The sequence below is a fragment of the Hyalella azteca genome, unplaced genomic scaffold (assembly GCF_000764305.2).
Source record: "Hyalella azteca isolate HAZT.00-mixed unplaced genomic scaffold, Hazt_2.0.2 contig6758, whole genome shotgun sequence".
Taxonomy (NCBI): domain Eukaryota; kingdom Metazoa; phylum Arthropoda; class Malacostraca; order Amphipoda; family Hyalellidae; genus Hyalella; species Hyalella azteca.
Window position 1 is genome coordinate 1 of NW_025936909.1, and position 27609 is coordinate 27609.

A 27609-nucleotide genomic window follows, 5' to 3' on the forward strand; every position below is an offset into this window, starting at 1 on the left:
ACGAAGAATTTAGTACGACTTATTGAAAAAACTAACAAGAAGTTAATAAATAAAACTAATTCTCTGGTCTTTAACAAAACTTGTTTAAGAGAATATTTCTCTGCATATGGAGACTATATTCACGTTCAGTTATATCACTAAATCCTATAACAGCTGGCTTTTATAGCACGACGTTCCACGTGTATAACAACGAACCTTATTGCAATGCTTGTGAATGTTGCCGACATGCCAAGGTGTTTTTAAAGAGATATTTCTCGAGTAAGTGGAAGAAAAAAAAACAGTTCTAGCCAAGATTTATCCATAACAAAAATCCTGCACCTTACAAGCTAGAGAATTGAACGCTATTATAAAAATTGCATCAATCCCATAAATGAAACTGGATATATAAATAAAAGAATGTTACATATTCCATTGAACATCAGCGATTGATGAGCAAAAAGCAAAATATATGACCATTTACAAGCAACCAATGCGATGAATTTATATTTGTTTCTAAGTTATCCTCTGCTGCAATTGTGACAGGTTCAAGAATTTTCAGGCAGTAAAGACATGAAGGCGCCGCCATCGCAACTAGCCTCTCTTCAGGGCCAACGATTATGTATGAACATTTATAATTTGAGATAATTTCGGAGAAGGAAAAATAACCAGTGATCTCTTTGGAAATATATTGATCAACAACAGGACTTGTGTCCCGCAAATCAAACTTATCTGCTCTTCTATAGTGCAATAAATATGCGGTTCTATATGGTGTAAAATTTTTTAAACGAAATGTTGTAACTAAAATGTTAATTTAGTGTGTATGCATAATCAGGCAAGATTTCCGTTCTCAGCAAGTGGTAGTGTGCCCCACATGGTAATGGTGTGGCACTGAGTCGCAAGGCAGTACGGAGTGATACAAATAAGAGGATACGGAATGATATGAATAAGAGGATGGTCTCACAAATTTTCCAAGTGTTAAACAATTTGTCGAGAATTATGAATAGCTTTTCATTGAACGATTAAGATGCGGGTACGATTCTGCTATAGATGCCGCTTAAGAATCAGGGAGAGCGCAAATCAATCTCTTTATATGTCCGCTTCGGCTTTATGCTTGAAGTGCAGCCTCTTCGCAGCTTTACATGCTCGGTATGTCTCAGCTCGGCTATAGTTCTCGCAGGCCAATATAAAGTTGGAATGGAGATTCTGTTCAGTAGCTAATTTCGATCGGGTAGCCATGCAGACCCACAATAACTTTGTGCCGAGTGAAGCGACTCCTGGGCAGAAGCCTATAGGCGTTGCCCGAAGTTTATTTAAAAATAATCGTTTATATTTCATAAAAATATAAGCTAGTAGAATTTTGGGGTATAAATTTGCATGATTTGACAATTAAAATAAGCCAAATCAGCTAGCAAGCAAAAAGTGCCTTTTATTTCACAGACATTCTTTTCAATTGTTGACATTATTGAGTTACTTCATAGCGTTAATACAGCGATCGATGAACAAAAATGAAATTAAAGAATAGGAGTAATAATTCGGAGTTTTATTAGATGTGAAACTCGAAATTTTCCTTACAATTGCAGCCAATGGACTGCAATGTTCAACCGTAAATTATCTTTATCTTTCTAGATTGGATCATACTAACCTGCACTTGTGCTGCTGCAGATGAGCTCAGCCAGAAATGTCCGGCAGTCTTTTCGATGCAGGCCTAGGCAGCAGAGGCAGTGTTGTGCGAGACAGAACTTAACGTTGAGACTTAGTTGTTTCCTAAAACCTTTCTTGTTTTCTGGTAATCTTATGAGGACAAGTTCACATGAATGATGGTCAAATTCCACTTGAGTCGCTTTGAGAGCTCTCACGTGTTAGGTTTAAAGAATAGTGTTTTTAGAGCATCTGATCAAATATTGGCTAAGTCTACTATAATTGGTCAATATTTTGCGTTATTTTTCCTATTCTGCCATATTTCTTCATTTCTGAGTTCGATACACTCAATTAATTTCGAGGGCAAAATTCATTCAAGAGCTAAATAAATTAGCTATCAATCAGAAACCTGAATGGGCCATACTGTCCAAATAATTTCACTTACTGCGTGTAGCTCTGATCTGCGTCCTTTTGCCAGGCAAATCTGGGTCAGGATTGTCCACACAATTAGAAGAAGTGCATAGATATTTGGACAAAGTCAACATTTTTCTTAGTGTTGAATTGAGGGAAACTGCGTGTTGACATAAATTCGTATGCCTATCACACTCTTATGTATGATACTATATATATTGAACGATTAAGTTTATATATAAAATATATATTGGTGTAGTTAGGCAGAAGCTTTTCTTTTATGCAAGTTTGATTGAAGACCAGAGCATGCTCTTTATTAACAATCTTCTTGTTCGTTTTTTCAATGAGTCGAACCAAATTTCTTGCTGGCGTCGGGAGATCGAAAAGCAGGTTTCCGAATGACATTTTATTAGTTTGCGACGTTTCAATCCTGCTGCATATATAGCGGTTGTTCAAACACTGAACATTTCTATCCAGCTGCAAATATGACGGTTCCTCAAGCACTTAACATTTTGTCCAGCTGCATATATAGCAGTTGTTCGAATACTGAACATTTCTGGCCTGCTGCATATATAACGGTTGCTCAAACCCTGAACCTTTTCATCCTGCTGCAAATATAACGGTTGCTAAAGCACTGAACATTTCTATCCTGCTGCAAATATAACGGTTGTTCAAGCACTGAACATTTCTATTCTGCAGCAAATATAACGGTTACATAAAATACTGAACATTTCTATCCTACTGCAGATATAACGGTTGTTCAAACACTGAACATTTCTATCCTGTTGCATGTGTAACAGTTGTTCAAGAATCGAACACTTCTATCCAGCTGAAAATATAACGTTTTTTTCAAGTATTGAACATTTCGATCCCGCTGCATGTATAACAATTGTTCAAGCAGTGAACATTTCTATCCTGCTGCGTGTATAACGGTTGTTACTCATATTGCTACTTACTCATATTGCAACTTACTCATATTGCTACTTAATCATGTTGCTACTAACCCATATTGCTACTTACTCGTATTGCTACTTACTCATATTGCTACTTACACTTATTGCTACTTACTCATATGGCTACTTACTCATATTGCTACTTACTCATGTTGCTACTTTCTCATATTGCTACTCACTCATGTTGCTAGTTACTCATATTGCTATTTACTCACATTGCTACTTAATCATATTGCTACATACTCATATCGCAACTTACTCATATTGATTTTTACTCATATTGCCACTTACTCATATTGCTATTTACTCATATATCTACTAATTCATATTGCCACTTACTCATGTTGCTACTTTCTCATATTGCTACTTACTCATATTTCTACTTACTCATATTGCTACTCACTCATATTGCTACTTACTCATATCGCCACTTACTCAAATTGCTACTTACTGATAATACTACTTACTCATATTACTATTCACTCATACTGCCGCTTACTCATATGGCTTTTTACTCATATTGCTACTTACTCACATTGCTACTTACTCATATTGCTACTTACTCTTATTGCTACTTACTCAAATTTCTACTTACTCATATTACTACATACTCATATTACTATTCACTCATACTTCTACTTATTCATATTGCTACTTACTCATATTGCTACTTACTCATATTGCAACTTACTCATATTGCTACTTACTCATGTTTCTACTTACTCATATTGTACTTACTCTTATTGCTACTTACTCATATTGCTACTAACACTTATTGCTACTTACTCAGATGACTACTTTTTCATATTGCTACTTACTCATATTGTTACTTACCCATATTGCTACTCACTCATATTGCTACTTACTCATATTGCTACTTACTCATTTTGCTACTTAATCATATTGCTACTTACTCATATTGCTACTTACTCATATTGCTGCTTACTCATATTGCAACTTACTCATATTGCTACTTACACATATTGCTACTTTCTCATATTGCTACTTACTCGTATTGCTATTTTCTCATATTGCTACTTACTCATATTGTTACTTTCTCATATTGCTACATACTCATATTGCTACTTACTCATATTGCTGCTTACTCATTTTGCTACTTAATCATATTGCTACTTACTCATATATTACTTACTCGTATTGTTACTTACTCATATTGCTACTTCCTCATATTGCAACTTACTCATATTTTTACTAATTCATATTGCTTCTTACTCATGTTGCTACATTCTCATATTGCTACTTTCTCATATTGCTACTTACTCATATTGCTAGTTACTCATATTGCTACTTACTCATATCGCCATATACTCATATTGCTACTTTCAAATATTGCTACTTACTCATTTTTCTCTTTACTCATATTGCTACTTACTCATATTGCCACTTACTCATATTGCTACTTTCTCCTTTTGCTACTTGCTCATATTTTTGCTTACTCATATTGCTACTTTCTCCTATTGCTACTTGCTCATATTGCTACTTACTCATATTGCTACTTACTTATATTGCTACTTACTAATGTTGCTAGGTTCTCACATTGCTACTTACTCATATTGCTAGTTACTCATGTTGCTACTTGCTCATATTGCCACATACTCATATCGCAACTTACTCATATTGATTCTTACTCATATTGACACTTACTCATATTGCTATTTACTCATATTTCTACCAATTCATATTTCTACTTACTCATGTTGCTACTTTCTCATAATGATACCTACTCATATTACTACTTACTCATATTGCTACTCACTCATATTGCTACTTACTCATATCGCCACTTACTCAAATTGCTACTTACTCATAATACTACTTACTCATATTACTATTCATTCATACTGCCACTTACTCATATTGCTACTTACACATATTGCTACTTACTCATATTGCTACTTACTCATATAGCTACTTCCTCATATTGCAATTTACACATATTGCTACTTACTCATATGGCTACTTACTCATATTGCTACTTACTCATATTGCTACTTACTCATATTGCTGTTTACTCTTATTGCTACTTACTCAAATTGCTACTTACTCATATTACTACATACTCATATTACTATTCACTCATACTGCTACTCACTCATATTGCTATTTTCACATATTGTTACTTACTCATATTGCTACTTACCATATTGCTACTAACACGTATTACTACTTACTCATATGGCTAAATATATAACAGTTGTTCAAACACTAAGCAATTCTATCCTGCTGCAAATTTAGCGGTTGTTCAAGAACTGAACATTTCTATCCCGCGACATATATACCGGTTGTTTAAATACTGAACATTTCTATCCTGCAGTATATATGACGGTTGTTCAAAAACTGAAAATTCTATCCTGCTGTATATATGACAGTTGTTCAGAAACTGAACATCTCCATCCTGCTGCACGTATAACGGTTGTTCAAGCACTGAACATTTCTATCCTATTGCAAATATATCGGTTGTTCAAACGCTGCACATATCTATCCTGCTGCATATATATCAGTTGTTCAAACACTAAACATTTCTATCGTGCTTCATATATAACGGTTTCAATCAAACATTTCTGTTCTGCTGCTTTATAACAATTGTTCATGAACTGAACATTTCTATCCTGCTGCATATATAACTGTTATTAAAATACTGAACATTTCTATCCTGCTGCAAATATAACGGTTGTTCAAACGCTGAACAGCTGCTTTATAACAATTGTTCATGAACTGAACATTTCTATCCTGCTGCATATATAACTGTTATTAAAATACTGAACATTTCTATCCTGCTGCAAATATAACGGTTGTTCAAACGCTGAACATTTCTATCCTGCTGCATATATAACAGTTGTTCAAACACTAAACATTTCTATCCAGCTGCATATATAACGGTTATTCAAGCACTGAACATTTCTATCCTGCTTCAAATATAGCGGTTGATCATACACTGAACATTTCTGTTCTGCTGCTTTATAACAATTGTTCATGAACTGAACATTTCTATCCTGCTGCATATATAACAGTTGTTCAAACACTGAACATTTCTTTCTTGCTGCATATATAACGGTTGTTCACGTACTGAACCTTTCTATCTTGCTGCAAATATAACGGTTGTTAAAATACTGAACAATTCCATTCTGCTGCAAATATAACGGCTGTTCAAACACTGAACATTTCTATCCTGCTGCATAGATAACAGATGTTCGAATACTGAACATTTCTATCCTGATGCAAATGTAACGGTTGTTCGAGCACTGAACATTTCTATCCTGCTGCATATATGACACTGGTTCAAGAACAGAACATTTCTATCATGCTGCAAATATAACGGTTGTTCGTACGCTGAACATCTCTGTTCTGTTGCATATATAACACTTGTTCCAGAACTGAACATTTCTATCCTGCTGCAAATATAACGGTTGTTCATACACTGAACATTTCTGTCCTGCTGCATATAAAAAGGTTTATCAAACATTGAACATCTTCATCCTGCTGCATATATAGCGGTTGTTCAAACACTGAACATTTCTATCCAGCTGCAAATATGACGGTTCCTCAAGCACTTAACATTTTGTCCAGCTGCATATATAACGGTTGTTCAAACACTGAACATTTTTATCCTGTTGCATGTGTAACAATTGTTCAAACAGTGAACATTTCTATCCTGCTGCGTGTATAACGGTTGTTACTCATATTGCTACTTACTCATATTGCAACTTACTCATATTGCTACTTACTCATGTTGCTACTTACTCATATTGCTACTTACTCATATTGCTACCTACTCATATTGCTACTTACTCATATTGCTACTTACACTTATTGCTACTTACTCATATGGCTACTTACTCATATTGCTACTTACTCATGTTGCTACATTCTCATATTGCTACTTACTCATATTGCTAGTTACTCATATTGCTATTTACTCATATTGCTACTTACTCATATTGCTACATACTCATATCGCTACTTACTCATATTGATACTTACTCATATTGCCACTTACTCATATTGCTATTTACTCATATTTCTACTAATTCATATTGATACTTACTCATGTTGCTACTTTCTCATATTGCTACTTACTCATATTACTACTTACTCATATTGCTACTCACTCATACTGGTACTTACTCATATCGCTACTTACTCATATTGCTACTTACTCATATTGCAACTTACTCATATTGCTACTTACTCATATTGCTACTTACTCATATGGCTACTTTCTCATATTGTTACTTACTCATATTGCTGCTTACTCATATTGCAACTTACTCATATTGCTACTTACTCATATTGCTACTTTCTCATATTGCTACTTACTCGCATTGCTACTTACTCGCATTGCTATATTCTCATATTGCTACTTACTCATATTGCTACTTTATAATATTGCTACTTACTTATATTGCTACTTACTCATATTGCTGCTTACTCATTTTGCTACTTATTCATATTGCTACTTACTCATGTTGCTACTTTCTCATATTGCTACTTACTCATATTGCTACTTACTCATAGTGCTACTTACTCATATTGCTACTTACTAATATTGACACTTACTCATATTTTTACTTACTCGTATTGTTACTTACTCATATTGCTGCTTACTCATATTGCTACTTCCTCATATTGCAACTTACTCATATTTTTACTAATTCATATTGCTACTTACTCATGTTGCTACATTCTCATATTGCTACTTACTCGTATTGCTAGTTACTCATATTGCTACTTTCAAATATTGCTACTTACTCATATGGCTACTTACTCATATTGCTACTTACTCATATTGCTACTTACTCTTATTGCTACTTACTCATATTGTTACTTACTCATTTTGCTACTTACTCATATTGCTACTTACTCATATTGCTACTTACTCANATATCTGTTACTCTTATTCCAGTCAACTGGTCATTTGTTCGAATGTAGCCCTGTCTCTTATACACATAGAGATGTGTATAAGAGACAGTTCTTATATTGCTACTTACTCATGTTGCTACTTACTCATATTGCTACTTTCTCATCTTGCTACTTACTCATATTGCTACTTACTCATGTTGCTACTTACTCATGTTGCTACTTACTCATGTTGCTACTTACTCATATTGCTACTTACTCATATTGCTATTTACTGTTTCCCTTTCTGGTTACGAAAATCCAACTCGGTCTCCGAAACCAAGTAGTTTTTCAACAATTTTTAATTTCTAGTATATAAAAGTAATTAAATTTAAATACTCTAAAGTATCAAATCAAAGCTTTTCCATTGAATACATAAAATATTTCCATCGTATAATATACATAACAGGCGAAAATGCGTTATTAACGTCTTGAACTATAGGTGAGATTGTTGTTTACTTTGTAACCTCTAGGGCAACTGAGAGGTGGGTATGTTGATCTCATGCAATCACGAGGAACTGGAAGCAAGTGTTCGCATGTATACATTAGTTGCTTTTTAGAACCGATATTTTAACGATTTAATCCAATTTTATCATGATACATTTGTGGTAAAATTTAGTCATCTAAAATCCAATTCTCATTCAGTCATAAAAGTTTAAAAATAGTGTGCATGAATTCAATTCATCAAGATAACGATATTTTTTTGCAGATAAATTAAAATAAAAACAGATATTTTCCCGCTCGAATCCGTCAATTATTAGTTTACAAGTTCACAACAACTAACGAGCTCAGAAGAGATAGTCTTCATTATTCGGGTAACTATTTGCTCTTCATACGTACGTATGGCCGATGGTTGAACTCTATAGGGTTGACCCAGGAGGATTTCCGTCGTTCAGTTCAGCTTTCTTATGGCGTCACTGAGATCGAGAATGGTAAACAATCCCGCCATTCCCATGACGGAGTAATTGACTGGTTTGATCGCTTTTCGGTGATTGGTCAATGCCCATGACGTCACTGAGATCAGCGACGTCACAGGCGAACAACAAACTACATCCGCAATAATAAGCTTCTCATTGGTCAACTTTATATATATACTAGTTCAACCATGCGTATGGTCGATGTAATTTTATCTATATACTGAGGTGGGCAGTAGCGCGCTAAATGTAGCGGTAGCGGTAGCGGCGCTACATTTAAGCAATTGTGGCGGTAGCGGTTGCGCCCGCTATATTGATTACCCCGCTATATTGCGCCCGCTATATTATTACCGCCCGCTGTAGCGGTGGCGGTAGCGGCCGCTACATTTCAAAGTAGCTCTGCCCAGCTCTGTCTATATATTATATTAGCAAGTTATAAATTAGATATCGAAGAATCTTAGCGCGCTACTCTGTTGCTACTAGTGAAGCCTCCCGAGCGATCTTCAATACTATGAGATGAACTCATACATTAAAATAAAATGACCAATAATTTGTTCTACTCTAACACAGTCATAACTGCTGGTGTAATTGTTAGTGTAGTAATAAGTAATTACAGTATTGTAAGTTAGTGTAGTTGGTCATTTTAGCTAGTGAAGAAAAATATTTCTATCAATTATACTGCTTTTCCCTAACAGTGGAAGGAGATTCTCTTGTATTCCATGTGTAGAGCAAAGATATCATAAAAACTACCTTGCTGTTGCAAAGTGGGCAGATACAGACGCAATTCTTTATCGGGAATCAATTTCAAATCCTAATTTCATTTATCGTCCAGCGATCATCCATTAATCATCGATCCAAAGCGCAGTCACCCAAATTTCATCCAATTATCTTGAGTATCACAACAACTAATCGCGCCCTGGATCTTACAACAAAAACAGGGAAGATGGCGTCCAAGGGACTGTTACTTCTCAGGCGGATCATCAACTGTCCTACACTGCTGATACTCACTGCAATGGTCCTGATCACAATCACGCTTATGCACATCAATGGCAGGTATGTTGATATATACAATTGTCGATTATGCGCCATTTTGTTAAATTATTTGCAAAAATTATATAATAGTGCGCGGCATTTAATGTTTGTTCAGTTTTCAGGAGGAAAAATTTCAGGTTTCGCGGTTTATCTGTGTCACAAGATGAACGTGCATGTTGCGCGGGCTCAAAACTGGCCTTGCACTATGCCGGTTTACCTCTATTTGTGCATTTTGTGCTGAAGCCTTTCAGTAAAAAGACTTTAGTGAAGTCTGTGAAAGAGAATGCGAATAAAGAGTGAAGTGAATAAAAACTGTTTCCTTGTTTTTTTCTCCTCAAGAAACGTGGGTAAGCTTGTTAGGGCGCAGTTTTGTACGCTTGGCTTTCAGTTGGGCCTAAATTTCTTGAGCAGGCTCTGTCACCTTTGTTCTGCCCCACCGTCTACCTTCCTCTTATCCCTCCTCCTCTTTACCCGCCTGTCGCGTCGATCCCTTGATTCTCCCAGCACACTCCTGTCTTTCTATCGCCAGCTACAGCTGTTACCTCAGAGGCTCAGCTGTTCCGACAGTCGAAATTTTCGAGGGTATTTTACTATACTCAACTCAACTCAGTTTTGAAGTTTTCTCCGTCCCTTCCTCCGTTCAAAAGGTCTAGTTCGTGCATTTTACAATGGCTGGACAGAAAATAAAATAGACTGTCTAAAAGCCTTCTACGGCCTCTAGAAAAAAAATGAAACCAAATCAGCCCAGCTAGAGATAAAAGTTTGCAAGTACTGCAAAGTGATCTCCCTGAGCAAAGTCCAGGCGGTTTTCTGGACCTCGTCGACAGGCCTATCCTAGCCTATTCTTCAATGCCGAAGATTCTATACTACTATACTACCTGTGAACGATGCGAAGATCTCATGTGTATCATTTATTCGAAGTTGAGCTTTAAGGAGTACTCATTTCTCCAGAAAAGTAAATTACTTCGTTGGTTGTACCGTGATTGCAAAAAACCAACTCTTGGTGCTCGAAAAACGAGAAGTCGGTGGAAGAGCATGGCAATGAGTCGAAATCGCTGAATGATGTAGTAAACTCGTTGAGAGAGATGGTGCGCTCGCTGAGTGACAAATTGAGCTCGCTATGCAATGAGCTGACTGAAGTAGAGGCTCACCTGAAAAATACGGAAGAAACGGAAATAAAGAATAAGCGAGCTGATTTATCTGAAGTCGCTAGCAAAAGCTTACGTTAATTACTTGATAGAGAACGCAGGAAGTCCAACCTGGTTTGGTTTGGGATTCCCGAAAGTGCCTCATCTGATGCGAAGGACCGAGTGATGGATGACACGGTATATGTTGTAGATTGTTGCAGCAAGGTACTCAACACACCGATTGATGTTACATAGTGCAAGAAGCTACGCTCGAAGGATGCTACTGCCAACACCTGCAGACCTCTTTTGATGACTGTAAGGGATCCTGCTCAGGTCTGGCGAGTGCTGAAAACAGCGAGAAAGCATGGAGAATCCGCTGATTACAAGTCAGTTTGGGTAAAGAGAGATTCCATCTCACCCCTTTAGAGCATCCCTTGCCACTTCGCAAGAAGTGGCAAGAGAGAATCAGGCGGAAAGGCACGGAAAATCAGGTCAATCACTTCTAAGCTGTCAAAACAACACCGGCCGTTCACGGTCAGTCAGGGGAAATGGAGAACAGGTAGGAATGGACCCTGTAGACAAGTATAAGACAACAAGTATGCTGTAGGAAATAGCAGCATACATCAAAGTGAAAGGGCACAAAACGTTTTACGATAGTTATACGCGAACTCGGATTCCGTCTTGAACAAAATAAGCCAACTGTTAACTGTGATCGCAAACGAGTGTATAGACATTATTTGTATTACAGAAACACTCCCTAAAAATCCCGGAGGGAAAACTGTACCTGTTGAAGTTCAGTTGTCAGGTTTTGATTGTTTTCATAACTTAAATGAAGAGAAGTGCAGTGCAGGTGTAGCTCTGTGGGTTAGAACCTATAATGGGGCCCAGCTAGTTGAATTACAGGATCTGCAGAGCATCAATCAGCTAGACCGTGCTAGAGAATCAGTGTGGTGCGAACTTACTCTAAAAGGCAAGGATAGCCTCCTCATAGGGGTCCTTTATAGATCACCTAACAGCTCCTCTGATAACAACAAAGTACTAAACAGCCTTTTACCGAGCATGACTTTTAGCAGGTCGCGTACGTTGATCTTTGGCGACTTCAACCATTCAGAAATAGACTGGGCAGATGAATCTTCTCCAAGAGATGGGAATCACCCAGCATCCCTGTTCTTGGAGTCTGTGCGAGACTTATTTTTATTCGAGAACATCACCAGGCCAACCCATTTTAAGGGTAAACAGACCCCAAATATTCTAGATCTAGTGTTTACTAGTGAAGAATCAATGATAGATGAGCTTCGCCACGAGGCTCCGTTGGGCAAAAGCCACCATCAATCATTGCTTTTCAGTATCAAGTGTTGTACAGATAAGACGCTTCGGAAGCGTGAACTTTTGAAATTGTGAAAGGCGACTATAATAAACTCCGTAGAGCCGTGAATGTGGCGAATATTTCGGACAGTATCAAGAACATGAATGTGGCTGATTCATGGTCATTTCTCAAAGACACGGTTATATCTGCAGTGTATGCCTGTGTACCTCAGATTACGCTTGGATGAGTCAAAAAGGGCCGGTGGATGAACAGTACAGTTCAAACGTACCACAATGGATAAGAGATTTTCTGGTAGATAGACGACAATGTGTCAGTATTAACGGAGCCGTGTCCGACTGGGCATCTACGTCAGACCACGGTAATTAACTAAAAAAACTGCGCTGCAACTTATCCACGCGACAACATTTCTTCTCGCTTCGAATCACCGGCATGTGAAACAGCCTCCCCGATTTCGTCGTTGGCGCTCCGAGTATAAACGCGTGCAAGAACAGACTAGATAAAGCTATGGAAAAATATATGTTCAGACTTGAAATGCCTAGCACCATATCGAACCCGGTGGAAGTCTAGTAGCTATTCAAAATATCGTCAGTCATGGAAAGATCCAGTCAAATGGCACGATTTTAGATCTTCTGTGAACAAGTCACGAAAAGTAAGAATCGGCGACAGGCCACATCAGGCCTACTCTCCAGCGCCGGCATCACTATGTTATGTTATGAATAAAAGTGTGTGATGAACGTTACTCTAAAAATAAGTAATAAAAATAATAATAAAATATATGAAAACGTCCCTTAATATTATCGCTGTGAAATAGAAAGGGGAAACAAATTTGTCAATTTTGATTCAAAGTTTGTAGGTGCCGCTTGCGGCCCCTATGAAATCAATTATCGATCGCCGGGGTCGCAAGCGGCGCCTACAAACTTGCAATCAAGGTTGACAGAATTGTTTCCCGTATCAATTTCACAACGATAATATTAAGGGACAGTTTTATACATTTTTAAAATAAATATGTCAATACACGTACAGTTATTGATTTTTTGAAAAAACTAACGATGCGGGCAAGACATGTGCACAACTTTACAACTGAAATTACTTAATCAATATGACCTATCACACAAAATGTATTATAGCAGAAACTAGGTAATAATCTTTTTAGCAGAAATTAGGTAATAATTTTTTTATCATGGACTAGGTAATAATCTTTATAGCAGAAATTAAGTAATAATCTTTAGTGCAGAGACTAGGTAATAATCTTTCCAGCAGGGACGAGGTAATAGTCTTCTATAGCAGAGACTAGATAATAATCTTTTATAGCAGAGGCTAGGTAATAATCTTTATAGCAGAGACTAGGTAATAATCTTTATAGTAGAGACTCGGTAATAATTTTTATAGCTGAGATTAGGTAATAATCTTTTATAACTGAGACTGAGTAATAATCTTTTATAGCAGTGACTAGGTAATAATTTTTAATGCAGATACTAGGTAATAATCTTTATAGCAGAGACTATGTGATAACCTATAAAGCAGACACTCGGTAATAATCTTTATAGCAGAGACTATGTAATAACATTTATAGCAGAGACTCGGTAATTATCTCTATAGCAGAGACTAGGTAATAATTTTTATAGCAGAGTCTAGGTAATATTGTTTATAACAGAGATGTTGTAATAATCTTTATGGCGGAGACTAGGTATTAATCTTTATAGCAGAGACTAGGTAATAATCTTTCTTAGCAGAGGCTAGATCTTTATCTTTATAACAGAGACTATGCAATAATCCTTATAACAGACTATATGTAATAATATTTATAGCAGAAAAACTAGGTAATAATCTTTTCCGAAGAGTATCTTGATTGACTCACCAGCGAGACTGATCATTATTCATGTTGATTTGACGTTAATGTAAATTGCAGGGAGTTTTTTCCCCGTCAAGTTTAATGGTACAGATAAAATTACGATGCTGTAAATTAAAGCATTGTAATATAAAATGAATTATGAAAAATCTACACCTAAACTATGGAACAAAAAACTTTATTAAAAATATGCCAATTTGTCATTCCAATTACACGAGAAGAATATTCCCTGCTTGACACGCCTTTTTTATTTATTACTATTATTTTTTCTTCACGCCATATGGCAGTTGTTAACGATGATTTGTCTAATTCTTCAGATCCTGGCCGATCAGTGACCCACCGCGTACAGTTTCAGGTGAGTGCTTCTTATGAATTACAGACACTCTCTAATTCATACATAAAATATAAAATCACTTGTTTGCTTGAATCGCAAGTTAATCAGGAATTTAAAAGCAAACCAATTACCACACAAATTCACCATATCTTTATAAGAGAAAACGTTTCGGAGTTCAACTCCATCGTCAGTTCATTACACAGAATTCTGTTCAGAAAAACTTGAGTCCTAGAAACACAAATAAATTAATTAATAAAGAAAAATGCACTGTCAGGTTTCAAAACGGAAAATTAATAAATAGGACATGAAATTAACGCTAGTAAACGGCCTATCTATTTACTATATCAAGAGGAACGGAGCTAAAAGCGGCATTCAGGCTAGGCTTCTGTTTGAAGAAATTCGTGTGATTCGATGTTCTAAAATTCGTAGATCACTAACATCGGATGCGGAAGCTAGAATTTTGAAATCACTATCAGATACAGAGGTGTTGCACTGCTCGGCATGAACACGTACAGCAGAATAAGGTGGATGTGCAAGTAGGTTCCCTGTTCTATAACTCCTGCCCTTATGCTCAGCCAGCCTAGTATAGAGATTACGTGCCGTCATACCGACGTACGCTGATGCGCACTGCGCACAACTATATCTGTAAACTAGTGACGATCGCATAAGAACAGGTAGGGTATCCTTATACCTGAAAAACGAGCCGATTCTAAAATTGTTAACCAGCAACACGTGAAGATTTACATCCGGGAGATATTAAGCAAATAAAACTTTTAATTCCATGACATAGTATCAGATGAGGGGCCAAAGTAGAGAAAAGAACAGTAAACAACTTTCCTATTGTCACATTTGGTAAAGACTGCAGTATATTGCTTGGACATAAACTTTTTAATTTGGGTGAGCACCAGGTGCGATGGAAAGCCATTTTGTGAAAAGATATTACGCAACAATTCAAATTCAGAGTGCATGGATAGGAAAGATGTGCATTGTATATTTTCAGATGTCTGTTTAATTTCCCACCTGTTCTATTTTGATACCGTACATGATTGTGGCTGGAGTTCGCATTTCAAACACTCATTGAACGTGTTGGAAACGCGAACTCTGGCGTAAACACTCCAAACTTCAATAACCTAGGTGTCGGTTTTCCTCTATCAAAGTAAACAGTGCGAAAAGTTTAAATACTTAGTTGACCGTTGCAAAAAACACAGCTTCAAAACTTCTTAAGGTACTAGTTTCTCAACTTACTAGTCGCATTTACGAGCGCTGCCTACTCCTGCGAGCCGGTGGTCATCGTACGTCGTAATAACGGCTTGAGCGAAATTCTGGTTGAGGTCTTGTTTGACGGCAGATATCGAGGGAACGTCAGGGCCCCGAGCTCAACACTCGGGGATATTAAAAGTTAATTTTTTTGTTATTCGCGTAAATTTCCTTCAATCCTGGTCGTTACCGAGTTAAAAGACCTTGAACAAGCTAAAAATCGCAGTTCGGGCACGCAGGACAAATACATGGATGGCACTGAGCAATATTAATGTTTCACGAAAACCGCGGTCTACAGAACTTTTGAGATTTTTCTTTCGCATTTTTAATTCTAAAGAGCTGATGCAGGTAACCATGCAATAATGATGTCTTTAAGTTCAAATTAAGTTGCCTATATAATTGCTCGAAAAGTGAAAAAAAATCTAATTTTTGGTCTCATTTTAATCATTAAGTTTCTTAAAGAAATAATTTTTTAAAAAATAAGTGATATACAGCAATTAACGCAATTTTATCCTCTATCGATAGAAACTTTCAGAAAGATTCCAAAAAATACGCAGCTCGCACAATAATCTTAAGAATGAAGACGTTGAACACGTTCAGGAAGCTCTCGAATTACGCGATTTCGACGAAAATTTGGTCAATTCTTGTCCTCTTTGAAAAATCATGTCTCGAGTTCTATAAAAGCTAAGATCATGAAACAGAGTGTAAATTAAAGGCGAAGACTTGTGCTTCATTATTAGTGTTGAAAAAATCTACAAAATTTTTCCTTAGAGTTCTGAAGAAAAAAGTGAAAATTAAGTGGGTAAAAAGTTGATCGAAGTTTGGCTCACAACTTTGTTAGTTTTCATTTTTTCGGAAATCTGTTCACGATAATTAGTGTATCTCGTCGGTACGCTTAGAGGTATGTTGTCAGAATTTCAAAAATCCTTATGGTTTGGATGTGAGAGTTGAAAAACCCCCAAAAAATAGCAAAAAAAAAATTCCAGGGGTTAACTTTGACCCCCAATTTGGTGATGAAGTTTTGACACGACAAATTATCGTTCAAAATCCTGAACACACTCCAATCTTTTACCTTTCTTTTGAAATCAAGCGCATTGATTTGAGTTTGCAACTTTTCGAGCTGTGATCGTTACCGCAACCTCATTTTAGGTCATTTTTTGACCAAATTTCCCCCTTTGTGGGAGATTATGCGGGGGGAAGGAGTGGAAATTTCGGAAATTTGGCAAGAAGGTTTGGTAAACAAAATATGCGTACATGTCAGTGCCAAATTTCCTGAGATTCTAACGGGTGAGCTCCTGGGAAAATGGCTCGAGTGAAAACTTTGACCTCAAACAGCATATCAATGGTGAAAAGTATTTGTATAGCGTCCACTTCGCTGGCTGTAGGCACACAGAAAGTGAGCCGCTCCTGCCGAAGAACAACACCAATCCCATCTTCACCCTCGGGAACAGCCTCAGCATATTGCTTCGACAAGAATTTCTTTATTCTAGTATACACCATTTGTGATGGAAACCCATTTAGTGAAAAGATACTGAGAAATGTTCAAATTCAGTGTGCATAGCATGGAAAGTAGAGCAAATTCGGAAGCCGCGGTTTAATAACGCTTCAATTACATTTAATTTAAACTAAAGGTACAAAAGCTAAAAAAGCTGGTGCTTAAGCTGATAAACGTCGATTTTTGTTAAACAGATGTCTGGAAACGGCCCCGAGATTTTATGACCTTGCAATCAAGAAAAGATAAACTATTGTTGAATTCAAGCTCCATAGTAAATTTTATAGATTCGTGTTGGAGATTGAGATGATCAAAAGAAAGGCCCACATGAGAGGGATGTTTGAAAATTGAAAATGTACCATCTACATTGTTTTGGCAAGTTTTATAGACAAATTGACGGTTTGGGAATGGGTCTTCCTCTCGGCCCTACCTTTGCTAATATTTTCATGTGTTTTCACGAGGCTACATGGCTGGCCCGTAATCCTATTGATTTTAAGCCAATTTTCGATAACCGATATGTAGATGATACGTTTTCAATTTTCCAACATCTCTTTCATGTGGGCCGTTTCTCTGATTATTTTAATCTCCAACACAAATCCTATCGAGCGTGACGATAGGAATGGTGTTTGATGTTCTTTTCCTTACTTCGGCTCCGTATCTGAAACTATGGCAAAGGAACTGAAAGATCTATTCTCTAAATACCTCTCGCATGTAAATCTTCATGTATTGCTTGTGAACAATTTTAAAATTAGCTAGTTTTTCAAGTAAAAAGATCCTCTCCCTGTTAAAGATCCTTATGCGAGCATCCCTGGTTTATCAATATAGTTGTGCGAAGTGCGCATCTGCGTGTGTTGGTGTGACATCACACAGTTTTTATTCTATGCTTCCAGAGCAGAGGCATGAGTTATAGAACAGGAACATACTTGCGCATCTCCCTCATTCAGCCGTACGTTTTCAGGCCGAGCCGTGCAGCGTCCCGGCAGGTGTCCAGTAGTGAATTTAGAGTTTTTGCCCCCACTATACCGGTTTTTTTAACGTACGAATTTGAAAATCCTTGTATATTTTTAAACATAAGCCCAGTTTAAATGCCGCATTCAGTTCATATCCTCTGCAGATTGTAAATAGATGGTACCTTCTGCTCATGTTATCTCATATATATTTGTTTTATTTCTGATTTTGGTTCAAATGTCTTCAAGTTAAGGTGAATTGTTTGGATGTGTATTTTGGGTTACTTATTGTTTGTACCCGTGTTCTAGGATTTGAACTGGCGATGGAGCTGGACTCCGATACATTTATTTTTATAATAAATGGCGAATTTTTTTGGCTATTTTCTTTATTTTAAAATTCCTGGTAAATTTGCGATTTAAGCAAGTAAGAGATCTCAATACTTATATCCAACTAGATCTGAAAACATTGAGTTGTGTTTGCAACTGTAATGCGATATATCTCACATTATTTTGATAATTAACGAATTATATATCGGGTTATAACGTGGTTAATTGAATACAGGGAATCATGTTTATTCATTTCAATCAAGTCTCAAAATCGATTAGTGATGAGTACAACTTTGTGCAAACAAATTATGTGGCAGGACTTATTGTAGTACCATTTTTCCTATATAGTTTGATGCTAGCATTAACTGTAAGGAATTAAGCACACTCCAGTCAGCATACGGCTAAAAATTATAAATATTTTTATATTATCAGATAAAGTCGAGACCCTCATTCTAGACTTTATTCATTCAACCCCGAGCTCTTGTGTTTAGAAATGTTTACCTTCTTTCATCTAATAAATTAAGGGTATTATCCATGTTATGCGAGCAAGCTAACCATTACGAACAAAATCGGTCAGGAAATTGTCTGAATTATAGTAAAAACTATCAATTAATTTTTTTTTCCTCGGGCGCAATAAAATGTTTAATTGATTTTACTTTTCTGACCGCACAGAACCACCGAATGATCAACAGTATCGCGATATCGATGGAGCGAAAATTAGAGTCCCTGCTGATGGAACAAACGAAGACTTCAGTAATCCAATCAAAAATCCAATTTTGGACTGGGAAAATTTTTTCGATTATATAGAAAAATCGGCCGGGTGTAGTAATCTCGTGAGTAAAATAATTGATATTTTGATGCTATCGTATTTCCCTTATTGTATACATGAAAGAAATGGGAATAAGGGACTAGCGACGCAAAATGAGAGAATATATGTAGTTTTTTCTCAATACATTTTTTGCAACATAAGTAATAATGCAAAAAGTTTAAAATCATATATTTTAAAGTTTGTAAGCATTTATCAAGTGTCCATCAGCACAGAAATCAAAACTCGGTGAAAATCTTTGCACATTTTTTCTAACTGCAAAGCCATGTGTATTCCCTTCGCACTTTTAGAAAATGTTTGGAGGGCGTTCGGGTAAAATTGACGGCAGCAAGGCGGTTTGTTTGGACGCCAACGTCGCGCCTACTCCAGGCTCCTGCATCGTTCTTTCCTTCGGCATCAACAACGAGTGGAGCTTTGACGACGCCATGGAGCAATACGGCTGCAAGGTCAGCTTTGAAATAGATTATTTATAATTATTAAATTTAATTAAGGGAGGAGTTGGAGCAGCGGGTGGAGCTGCAAGGTCAGGTTCAAGACACATATTATTTAGGAAAGTAATGGGGGAAATTTAGAGCAGCGCTTTGACGACACCATGAAGGAATACGGCTGCAATTTAAGAATAGATTTAGTAAATTTTAAACGTGGGAAATTGGCCTAATTACGCCTACCAGATAAACTCGTTCACACGAAGTCATAATTGGTCATATAAATATGCACATTGACTGTATGTATCATTCGGGAACAACTTTCATTTACCTACGGTGCAAATTTAACCTTATTTTTTTCATCAAGTAACTTACGTTTTGTTTGTAAATTACTCGCCGAGCGTTTATCACTCATAAATGAGTCGTAATACAGCTATAATTGCTTGAAAGTATTGTATTTTAACTGCTCGTTGCAGGTGTACGCGTTTGACCCCACAATAAGGAATGAAAGGAATACATACGATTAACATAGGAATTATTTTCTAATGATAGCAACGGATCCACAAACACAAATTTTATTAATGGTTCCGCAAATTTCTTTTTATTGCATAAATATGGAAGGAATACGCACCATTAGCATTTAAAGTATTTTCTAATGTTAGCAACGGTTTCACGATTACGAATTCCATGATTTGTCTTGTAAAGTACCCAATATTGCAATGCATTGCACTTAAATCAATTGTTGTAGATTTTCGGTTAATTAACAATTTTTTCAACCCACATTTGCAGGTATACGCGTTTGACCCAACGATGGATGAGCAGGCTTATCTCAGGGGGAGCAACATCCACTTCCATCCCTGGGCCTTGGGAGGCGTAACTGGGGTCGCCAATTTCCGGGGAAAAAATAGAACGGTATTGGGGTACTCCCCATCCACCAGGCATATGACGTTGAAAAACCGTGGATTAAAAGTTTTCTCATTTAAATCAACTGGTAATCATTGTTGTTTCAACCTCATATGACTCGAGGATGTCCAGTTCTCAATAATGTATAAATTTGAACTTTGAACAATTTGTCAATTGACGAAACCCACTGAATAAAAAGTAAAAATGTATATATAAAAAAATTCTTATCCGTAAGTTGAAAATGAAGCTTTAAGATAAATTCTAGGATGTTTTTTCTAATTTGAACTAGGTAGCAGGTAGATAAACATATGTCATAATTTGATTCTGAAAAGTTTTATTGTGAACTTTTGTTCCATTCATGATACATTTTTCGAATTCTACATGATCATTCAATTTCTGAACTTGACTTAGGCTATGTCCTGCTCGTTAGGTTGTAACGAGCCCTTTAGCTGGTTGTGACCTGTCAACTCAAATTCTGATGAATATGTGTCTTCTGTCTGTGTCACTAGTATCAAATTCGTTTACCATCTTATTATTACATTACCATTAATTCAATTATAACATTCATTTACGCCCAATTATAAAATTAAAAATCTTCATTACCAAGTAGAATAATTATGTTGGCGTTCGTTGAAGTTCCTCTTGTTGGTGAACACTATAAGTTTTGAATAATCGGACAGATCTACACATATCGTGATATTCTTAAGAAGATAAACGAGGAGAAAAGCGTCATCGACTACCTTAAGATCGACGTCGAGGGCTACGAGATTGATTTCTTTCGTAACGTCTTGAACGACGACGCCGAACTCCTTGCCAACGTCAAGCAGATCGGCATGGAAATCCACACGAGTGAGGGCTCCACGCGAATATCTAAAGAAATCAAATTGCAAAAAATTGGGCCGATATCAAGTTTGAATGGAAAAGACCAGTGAAATTTAAATCCGAAACACATTTGTAGGTCTGTTTAAAGATCGTCAGCTTGTGTTTAACTTGTATAAGAATTTAAGTAACTCTACACGACTGATTTAAACAATTGACTGCTTTGAGCAGGGAGGTCGACGACGATCAGAGACGCGATCTGGAGCCAAATTCGGCAGCTGCGCAGCCTGCATTTCTCGCAGATATCCAGTCTACCAAACATGGTTGGCAGCAATCCTTACAAATTCGAGAACAAAACTGTTTCCCGGGGTTATGAAATTCTTTGGGTTAATGAACAATTTCAAGGGAATTGAGTTCGCTTTTCCGTAAATTCTGCTTGGAAGAAACGTGTGCTGCAGATATTTATGCTTTTTTTCCAAAAATATTTCAAATAATTTTCAACATATACTAGGTTTTTCGTGCTACTGCAATGGATTATTTGACCATTTTGTGTCACGCTATGTTGTTATTTGTTTTCTCGTTGCTAATCGTTTCTTAAAGCTATAGAGATAAGTAAGGGTCTTCTGGAAATAACAAATCATATTAAATTTTCTAAACTGATGTTGGCACTCCAGTGTTGTAGGTTTTTACACTGCACGAAACTTAACAATGATGTAGATAAAAGTTATTTAGTATAATTGCATATATTGTTACCGTGAGCTATCGACTTATGGTAAAATATCACTGGGATCGTGAGTCGCAGGTTTTTTTTATTCCACTTTTTATGTAGGCCTTCATGTTGATTTATATGTTTAAATGCAAAGTATATAGACTAAAAAATTAATAACAAGAATAGTCCACAAAAATTCAAATCTCTATATAAAACGTATCAGAGTCCAGCTCTATCGTCAGTTCGAAGAATCTAGAATTCATATAGAAAGTCACATATTAATGCAATTGAAAGCACAGAACCCAATTAAAAACCTAAATCTACAAATAATAGACAAGGAACAAAAATACTAACTATTCACAATTACGAATTATTCTAAACGAACAAGTTGGTTGTTTGTTTTCCACTCTTGACGCCTTTGCTATCCGCCAACATGCCAGACGATCTACGGAAGCATTCAAGAAAATTCCTGGTCAGACTCATCAAAATAAACTTCATAACCTCGACTTCTACAACAAAATTCATCCTGTCAACCCTGATAAGGTTGTTTTCAATTCGAGTTCCTTCAGCTTGGAATCCCGCGTTAAATTTTTGCTCGCATTTGGCCTTGATTTTTGTCTAGCTGTTTTAAAGTTGGACTTCTATAAATTTTTATCTGCCTTTGAAAGACTCGCTCTTAGCATTTTATTCCTGAATCCTGAAATTTTTAGGCAACCTGCAAAGTTTAGCGTACCGGCATATTTATGGCTTCAAGTCCTATTACAAGTCAGTTTTTGTAGAGAAAGTTTCCACCCCTTTAGAGAGAGCGGTTTTTCGCAAGAAGTGGCAGGAGAGAATCAGGCGGAAAGGCACGGAAAATCGGGTCAATCACTTCCAAGCAGTCAAAACAACACCGGCTGCTCACAGTCAGTCAGATGAGAGGGAGAACAAGTAATTAGTAGGAATGATGTCCGCAGATAAAGGCCAGCAAATAATGTAGGAAGTAACAGTATACATCAATGTGAAAGTGCACTAAAAGTTTTAAAATGTTTTTACACGAACTCGGATTCCGTTTTGAACAAAAAAAGTGAACGGTCAACTGTGATCGCAAACTAGTGCATAGACATTATTTGTATTACAGAAACACTCCCTAAAAATCACGGAGGGAAAATTGTACCCGTTGAATTTCAGTTGCCAGGTTTTTATTGTTTTCATAACTTAAATGAAGAGCAGTGCAGTAGAGGTGTAGCTCTGTGGGTTAGAACCTCGTATGGGTTCCAGCAAGTTAAGTTATCTGCAGAGCATCAATCAGCTAGAGAATCAGTGTGGTGCGAACACACTCTAAAAGGCAAGGATAGCCTCCTCATAGGGGTCCCTTATAGATCACCTAACAGCTCCTCAGACAACAATAAAGTACTAAGTAGCCTTTTACCGAGCATGACTTTCAGCAGGTCGCATACGTTAATCGTTGGTGACTTTAGCCATCCAGAAATAGACTGGGCAGATGAATCTTCTTCAAGAGATGGGAATCACCCTGCATCCCTGTTCTTGGAGTCTGTGCGAGACTCATTTTTAATCCAGAACATCACCAAGCCAACCAATTTTAGGGGTAAACAGACCTTAAATATTCTAGATCTAGTGTTTACTAGTGAAGAATCAATGGTAGATGAGCTTCGCCACCAGGCTCTGTTGGGCAAAAGCCACCACCAATCATTGCTTTTCAGTATTAAGTGCTGTGCAGTAATGACGCTTCGGAAACGTGAACGTTTAAACTTAGCGGAAGGCAACTATGATAAACTCCGTGAAACGGTGAATGCGGCGAATATTTCGGACTGTATTAAGTACATGAATGTTGCTGATTCATGGTCATTTCTCAAAGACATGGTTATATCTGCAGTTGATGCCTGTGTTCCTAAGATTACGCTTGGAGGAGTCAAAAAGACCCAGTAGATGAACTGTAAGAGGTTGCTTTTCTGGTACACCTCTTATATGTCTTTTATGTTTAATAATTATATGAAAGGCCTTAGGTTAGATCGGGTTTAGTTTGTGATCAGAGGATAAATGAGGCACAGATTAAAGAACAAAAGAGTACTTATTTATCGAGTAACACAGCTTACAGTTTATGGGATTAGAGATAGAAGTGTGAGTTTAACACATTTGTCTACGCTCACGACTAGAAGGGGAATGAGTCGAAGAACCTATACTCGGCAGTTCTCGGTCTTGACTGACGCTTCTCGTTCTGCCAGAGAGCTATATCTCGTTCAGTGAGTGACGTCGTAAATGAGAATAGACAAAAGAATAAACCTTTCTAAGTTCGGATGGCAGCTATCAATGGGGCAGCTTACACGTCCCTCCCCTGCGAAAAAATTGGTGATCGTCCTCGATCCTGAAAAAATCGAAAAATAAAAAGAGTCCTCTTTATAGTTTTACCCAAAATGATTGATAAATTTGAATGACAAGATATCGGTAATTTTAGTAAGGACGGATGGAGCAAATGAACGACATGAAATTCCTAGTGAAGGAACTCTCCTGAAAGCTATAGAAAACGAAATGCTGCACAGTCTGAACGATAGATTGTTACCTATGTAATATATGAAGAATATATGCAGGATTATAGGTATTGGCAAGTGGTTGAATATAATAATCCACTGGCAAAAAGCTCAAGTCAAAAGCGAAGGTATCCCTTGACGAAGGATGTCATTCGACAGTGCCCTGTGTTTTCAAAGGAAGGCACGGTTGGGTTGGTGACATCAAGAGCTACTCTAGACATAGTGTTTACTAGTGAAGAATCAATGGTAGAAGAGCTTCGCCACGAGGCTCCGTTGGGCAAAAGTCACCACCAATCATTGTTTTTCAGTTTATGTGCTATACAGAAAAGACGCCTCGGAAGCGTGAACGTTTCAACTTTGCGAAAGGCGACTATGTTAATTAAACTTCGTGAATCAGTGAGTGCAGATAAAATTTCGGACTGTATCATGAACATGAATGTGGCGGAGTCTTGGTCATTCATCAAGAACATAGTTATGTCTGCAGTTGATGCGTGTGTACCTAAGTTAAAGCTCGGCGGAGTCAGAAAAACACACTGGATGAACAATACGGTTAAAGCAAAGCTAAAGGCAAAGAAGGAAGCATCCAAGCGTTATTTACGAACTCTTAGCGATGCTGAATATAACCTGTATGCAAGAGCTCGAAATCAAGCTAAAAAAGCTTGTCGCACCGCAGTCAAAAATTTTGAAAAAGACGTTGCCAAAAACTCGAAAAAGAACCCGAAAGCCTTCTTCTTGTATGCTAGTTCGAAGTGTAAGACAAGGGACGGTATAGCTGATTTGAATTAATGCAGTATTAATCCACGAGTCCATTAATCCGTCCATTTGAGTACTCATCCATCAAGCGCAACACTGTAATGTATTATCATCCATCAAGCACAACACTGTTATGTGTTTAATATATATATATTTAATATATGATACTACACTCTAATGTATTATCATCCATCAAGCGCAACACTGTAATGTGTTTAATATATATATTTAATATATGATAATACACTGTAATGTATTATCATCCATCAAACGCAACACTGTCAAGTAGTGTATTTACCTTAATTTGTGAAAGTGTAAAAATAAGAAAATTTAAATTGTTTTAGCAGTCGAGAAATTTAAAGCTAAAGATAAACTGCGAATTTCTATAATATAGTGCAGAGCCAAAATTTTAAAATCAGTTTGTTAGTGTAAGATGAGAATAAAGCGAAGAAGCGATCGCGGGGCGAGGAAAGCTGATCTAATTATCGCGCGCATGTTAATTCATTACCAAGAGAAGTCAACGTTTCCTTCATGCAAATTCTGGGATGTTTCTCGCTCAGAGATTCCTTGGAGACGATGGATGGAAAACACGTAATTGCAGTACTAACTGAGCAGCTAAATCGATCAAGCATATTCACAGATTTTTCTGCCTCTCTCCACTCTTTAGGAATTCAAAACTATTTTAATTTCTCGACTTTTTACTCGTGAAAAACATGTTGACAACTTCATCTCACGAGGCCAAACTTGAAAAAAGGCCAACATCTCCGGTTGTGCGTCAAGCCAAAGCTTCGTCAACAGAATAAATCAGATTCAGGAATAATTTTCACCGCCATCATGATGAGCTCGGAGTAAAATTCTGCCACTCGGCACCTGCGCGGTGCGCAAATGGTGAATTTGGACAATAGCTTCTTAAGGATTCCATTGCAAGTGAATGCGTGAATTATGCACAGAAATAACTAAGGCCCCACTGTAGCGGTCCGACTTTCTGTCGTTCGCGCTCTTCTTCTTTCTTTCCGACGCATTGCTCGGAGCTGAAATTGGACATGAGCCGGGGTCGGCTCACTCTCGATTGAGCCGCCTGCCTGGGCGGGCGTGGCAGGACACAGTTATTGGTCGGCAAGGATATACCTTTGATGGACCTCCGAAGCTGCCGTCAAGCATTCATTTGAACCAGAGTTCTTGTATTTTGGTTACGTCATTCGTTGGCCATGGACAGGTGCGGCTGCAGGCAATCGGAGCTACAGTACCAGTCTCAAAACGGTAACGCTTCCGGCGCTGTACGTCGCATGGACTTGGTCGTTGTGAACATTTGTCTTTCCANTCGACCACGGACCATAGCACACCTCAAGAACAACATTCGCGACGTCATTGCCAAAATACCGATTGATATGCTGCATGGAGTGGAAACCATTATGAAAAAAGCGACTTCATTAGTTTATGCGCGATGGAGGCCGTCATTTATGAGATTTAATTTTCAAAACTGCATGAAAAAAAATTTGGGATACTGTTTTCTCGAATAAAAAAAAAATTTAAAACAATAACTGAAGTACTTTTGTTTTTATCGACCTTTCAAATAAGTAAGTTTCTGTGGCGCACCCTGTATTTGTTTGGGACATATCAGTCCCAGGCCACGATGGATCGCCGCCGTACACGTGTAGTAAATGTGTAGTAAATAACTACATGAGGTGTAGTAAATGAAGTTTTTTTCAAGTGCATATTTTACATTGAACATAGCAATCCCATAAGGCTAGTTTCAGGTATGAATAAACCATCTTGGGTCCAATAAATTTGATTTATGTTTACCATCTTAACCGAATATTTTTATTTCTGATCCAATCGTTCTAATCCAGTTTTGCGATGCCTTATTCTCCAACTTCGAATGAATTTTCAGATCTTGGTAATACCCCGACACGATAAGTTGATTGTCTACTCGCCTCAACGGCTCCCTTATATATCCCTGTCAAAATTTTCGTGCCGATTAAGGTCGTTTTAGATGAACTATATTCGGCTTAGGGGTGAATCAGGCGCAAGTCGGCCACGTAGGGTATTTTGCTTCTATTTACCAGCCTCTTTTGGAAGTCAATTGCCCGGTAGGCCAAATCTGCGCAATATGATTAAAAAGAGCAGCTGGTCAAGCTTCGT

General features: G+C 37.3%; 1 protein-coding gene across 1 annotated transcript; it reads left to right on the forward strand.

Annotated features, from left to right (window-relative positions):
• The first annotated feature begins 8605 nt into the window (after positions 1-8605).
• Positions 8606-22272, forward strand: LOC108673940. Its single transcript, XM_018161830.2, has 8 exons — positions 8606-8713; positions 9751-9865; positions 14465-14502; positions 19177-19337; positions 19621-19776; positions 20545-20667; positions 21339-21507; positions 21709-22272. Exons 2-8 carry the CDS (start codon positions 9756-9758, stop codon positions 21888-21890), a joined length of 939 nt encoding a protein of 312 aa, XP_018017319.1. The 5' UTR covers positions 8606-8713; positions 9751-9755; the 3' UTR covers positions 21891-22272.
• Positions 22273-27609: the final 5337 nt, after the last annotated feature.

What these genes read in the sequence shown, in the direction of transcription:
- LOC108673940 (XM_018161830.2), top strand. Translation starts at nt 9,756, where the DNA reads ATGGCGTCCAAGGGACTGTTACTTCTCAGGCGGATCATCAACTGTCCT. An exon ending in CGGCCGGGTGTAGTAATCTC is followed by an intron (nt 19,338 to 19,620) that starts GTGAGTAAAATA and finishes TCGCACTTTTAG; the next exon opens with AAAATGTTTGGAGGGCGTTC. An exon ending in TCCGGGGAAAAAATAGAACG is followed by an intron (nt 20,668 to 21,338) that starts GTATTGGGGTAC and finishes ATAATCGGACAG; the next exon opens with ATCTACACATATCGTGATAT.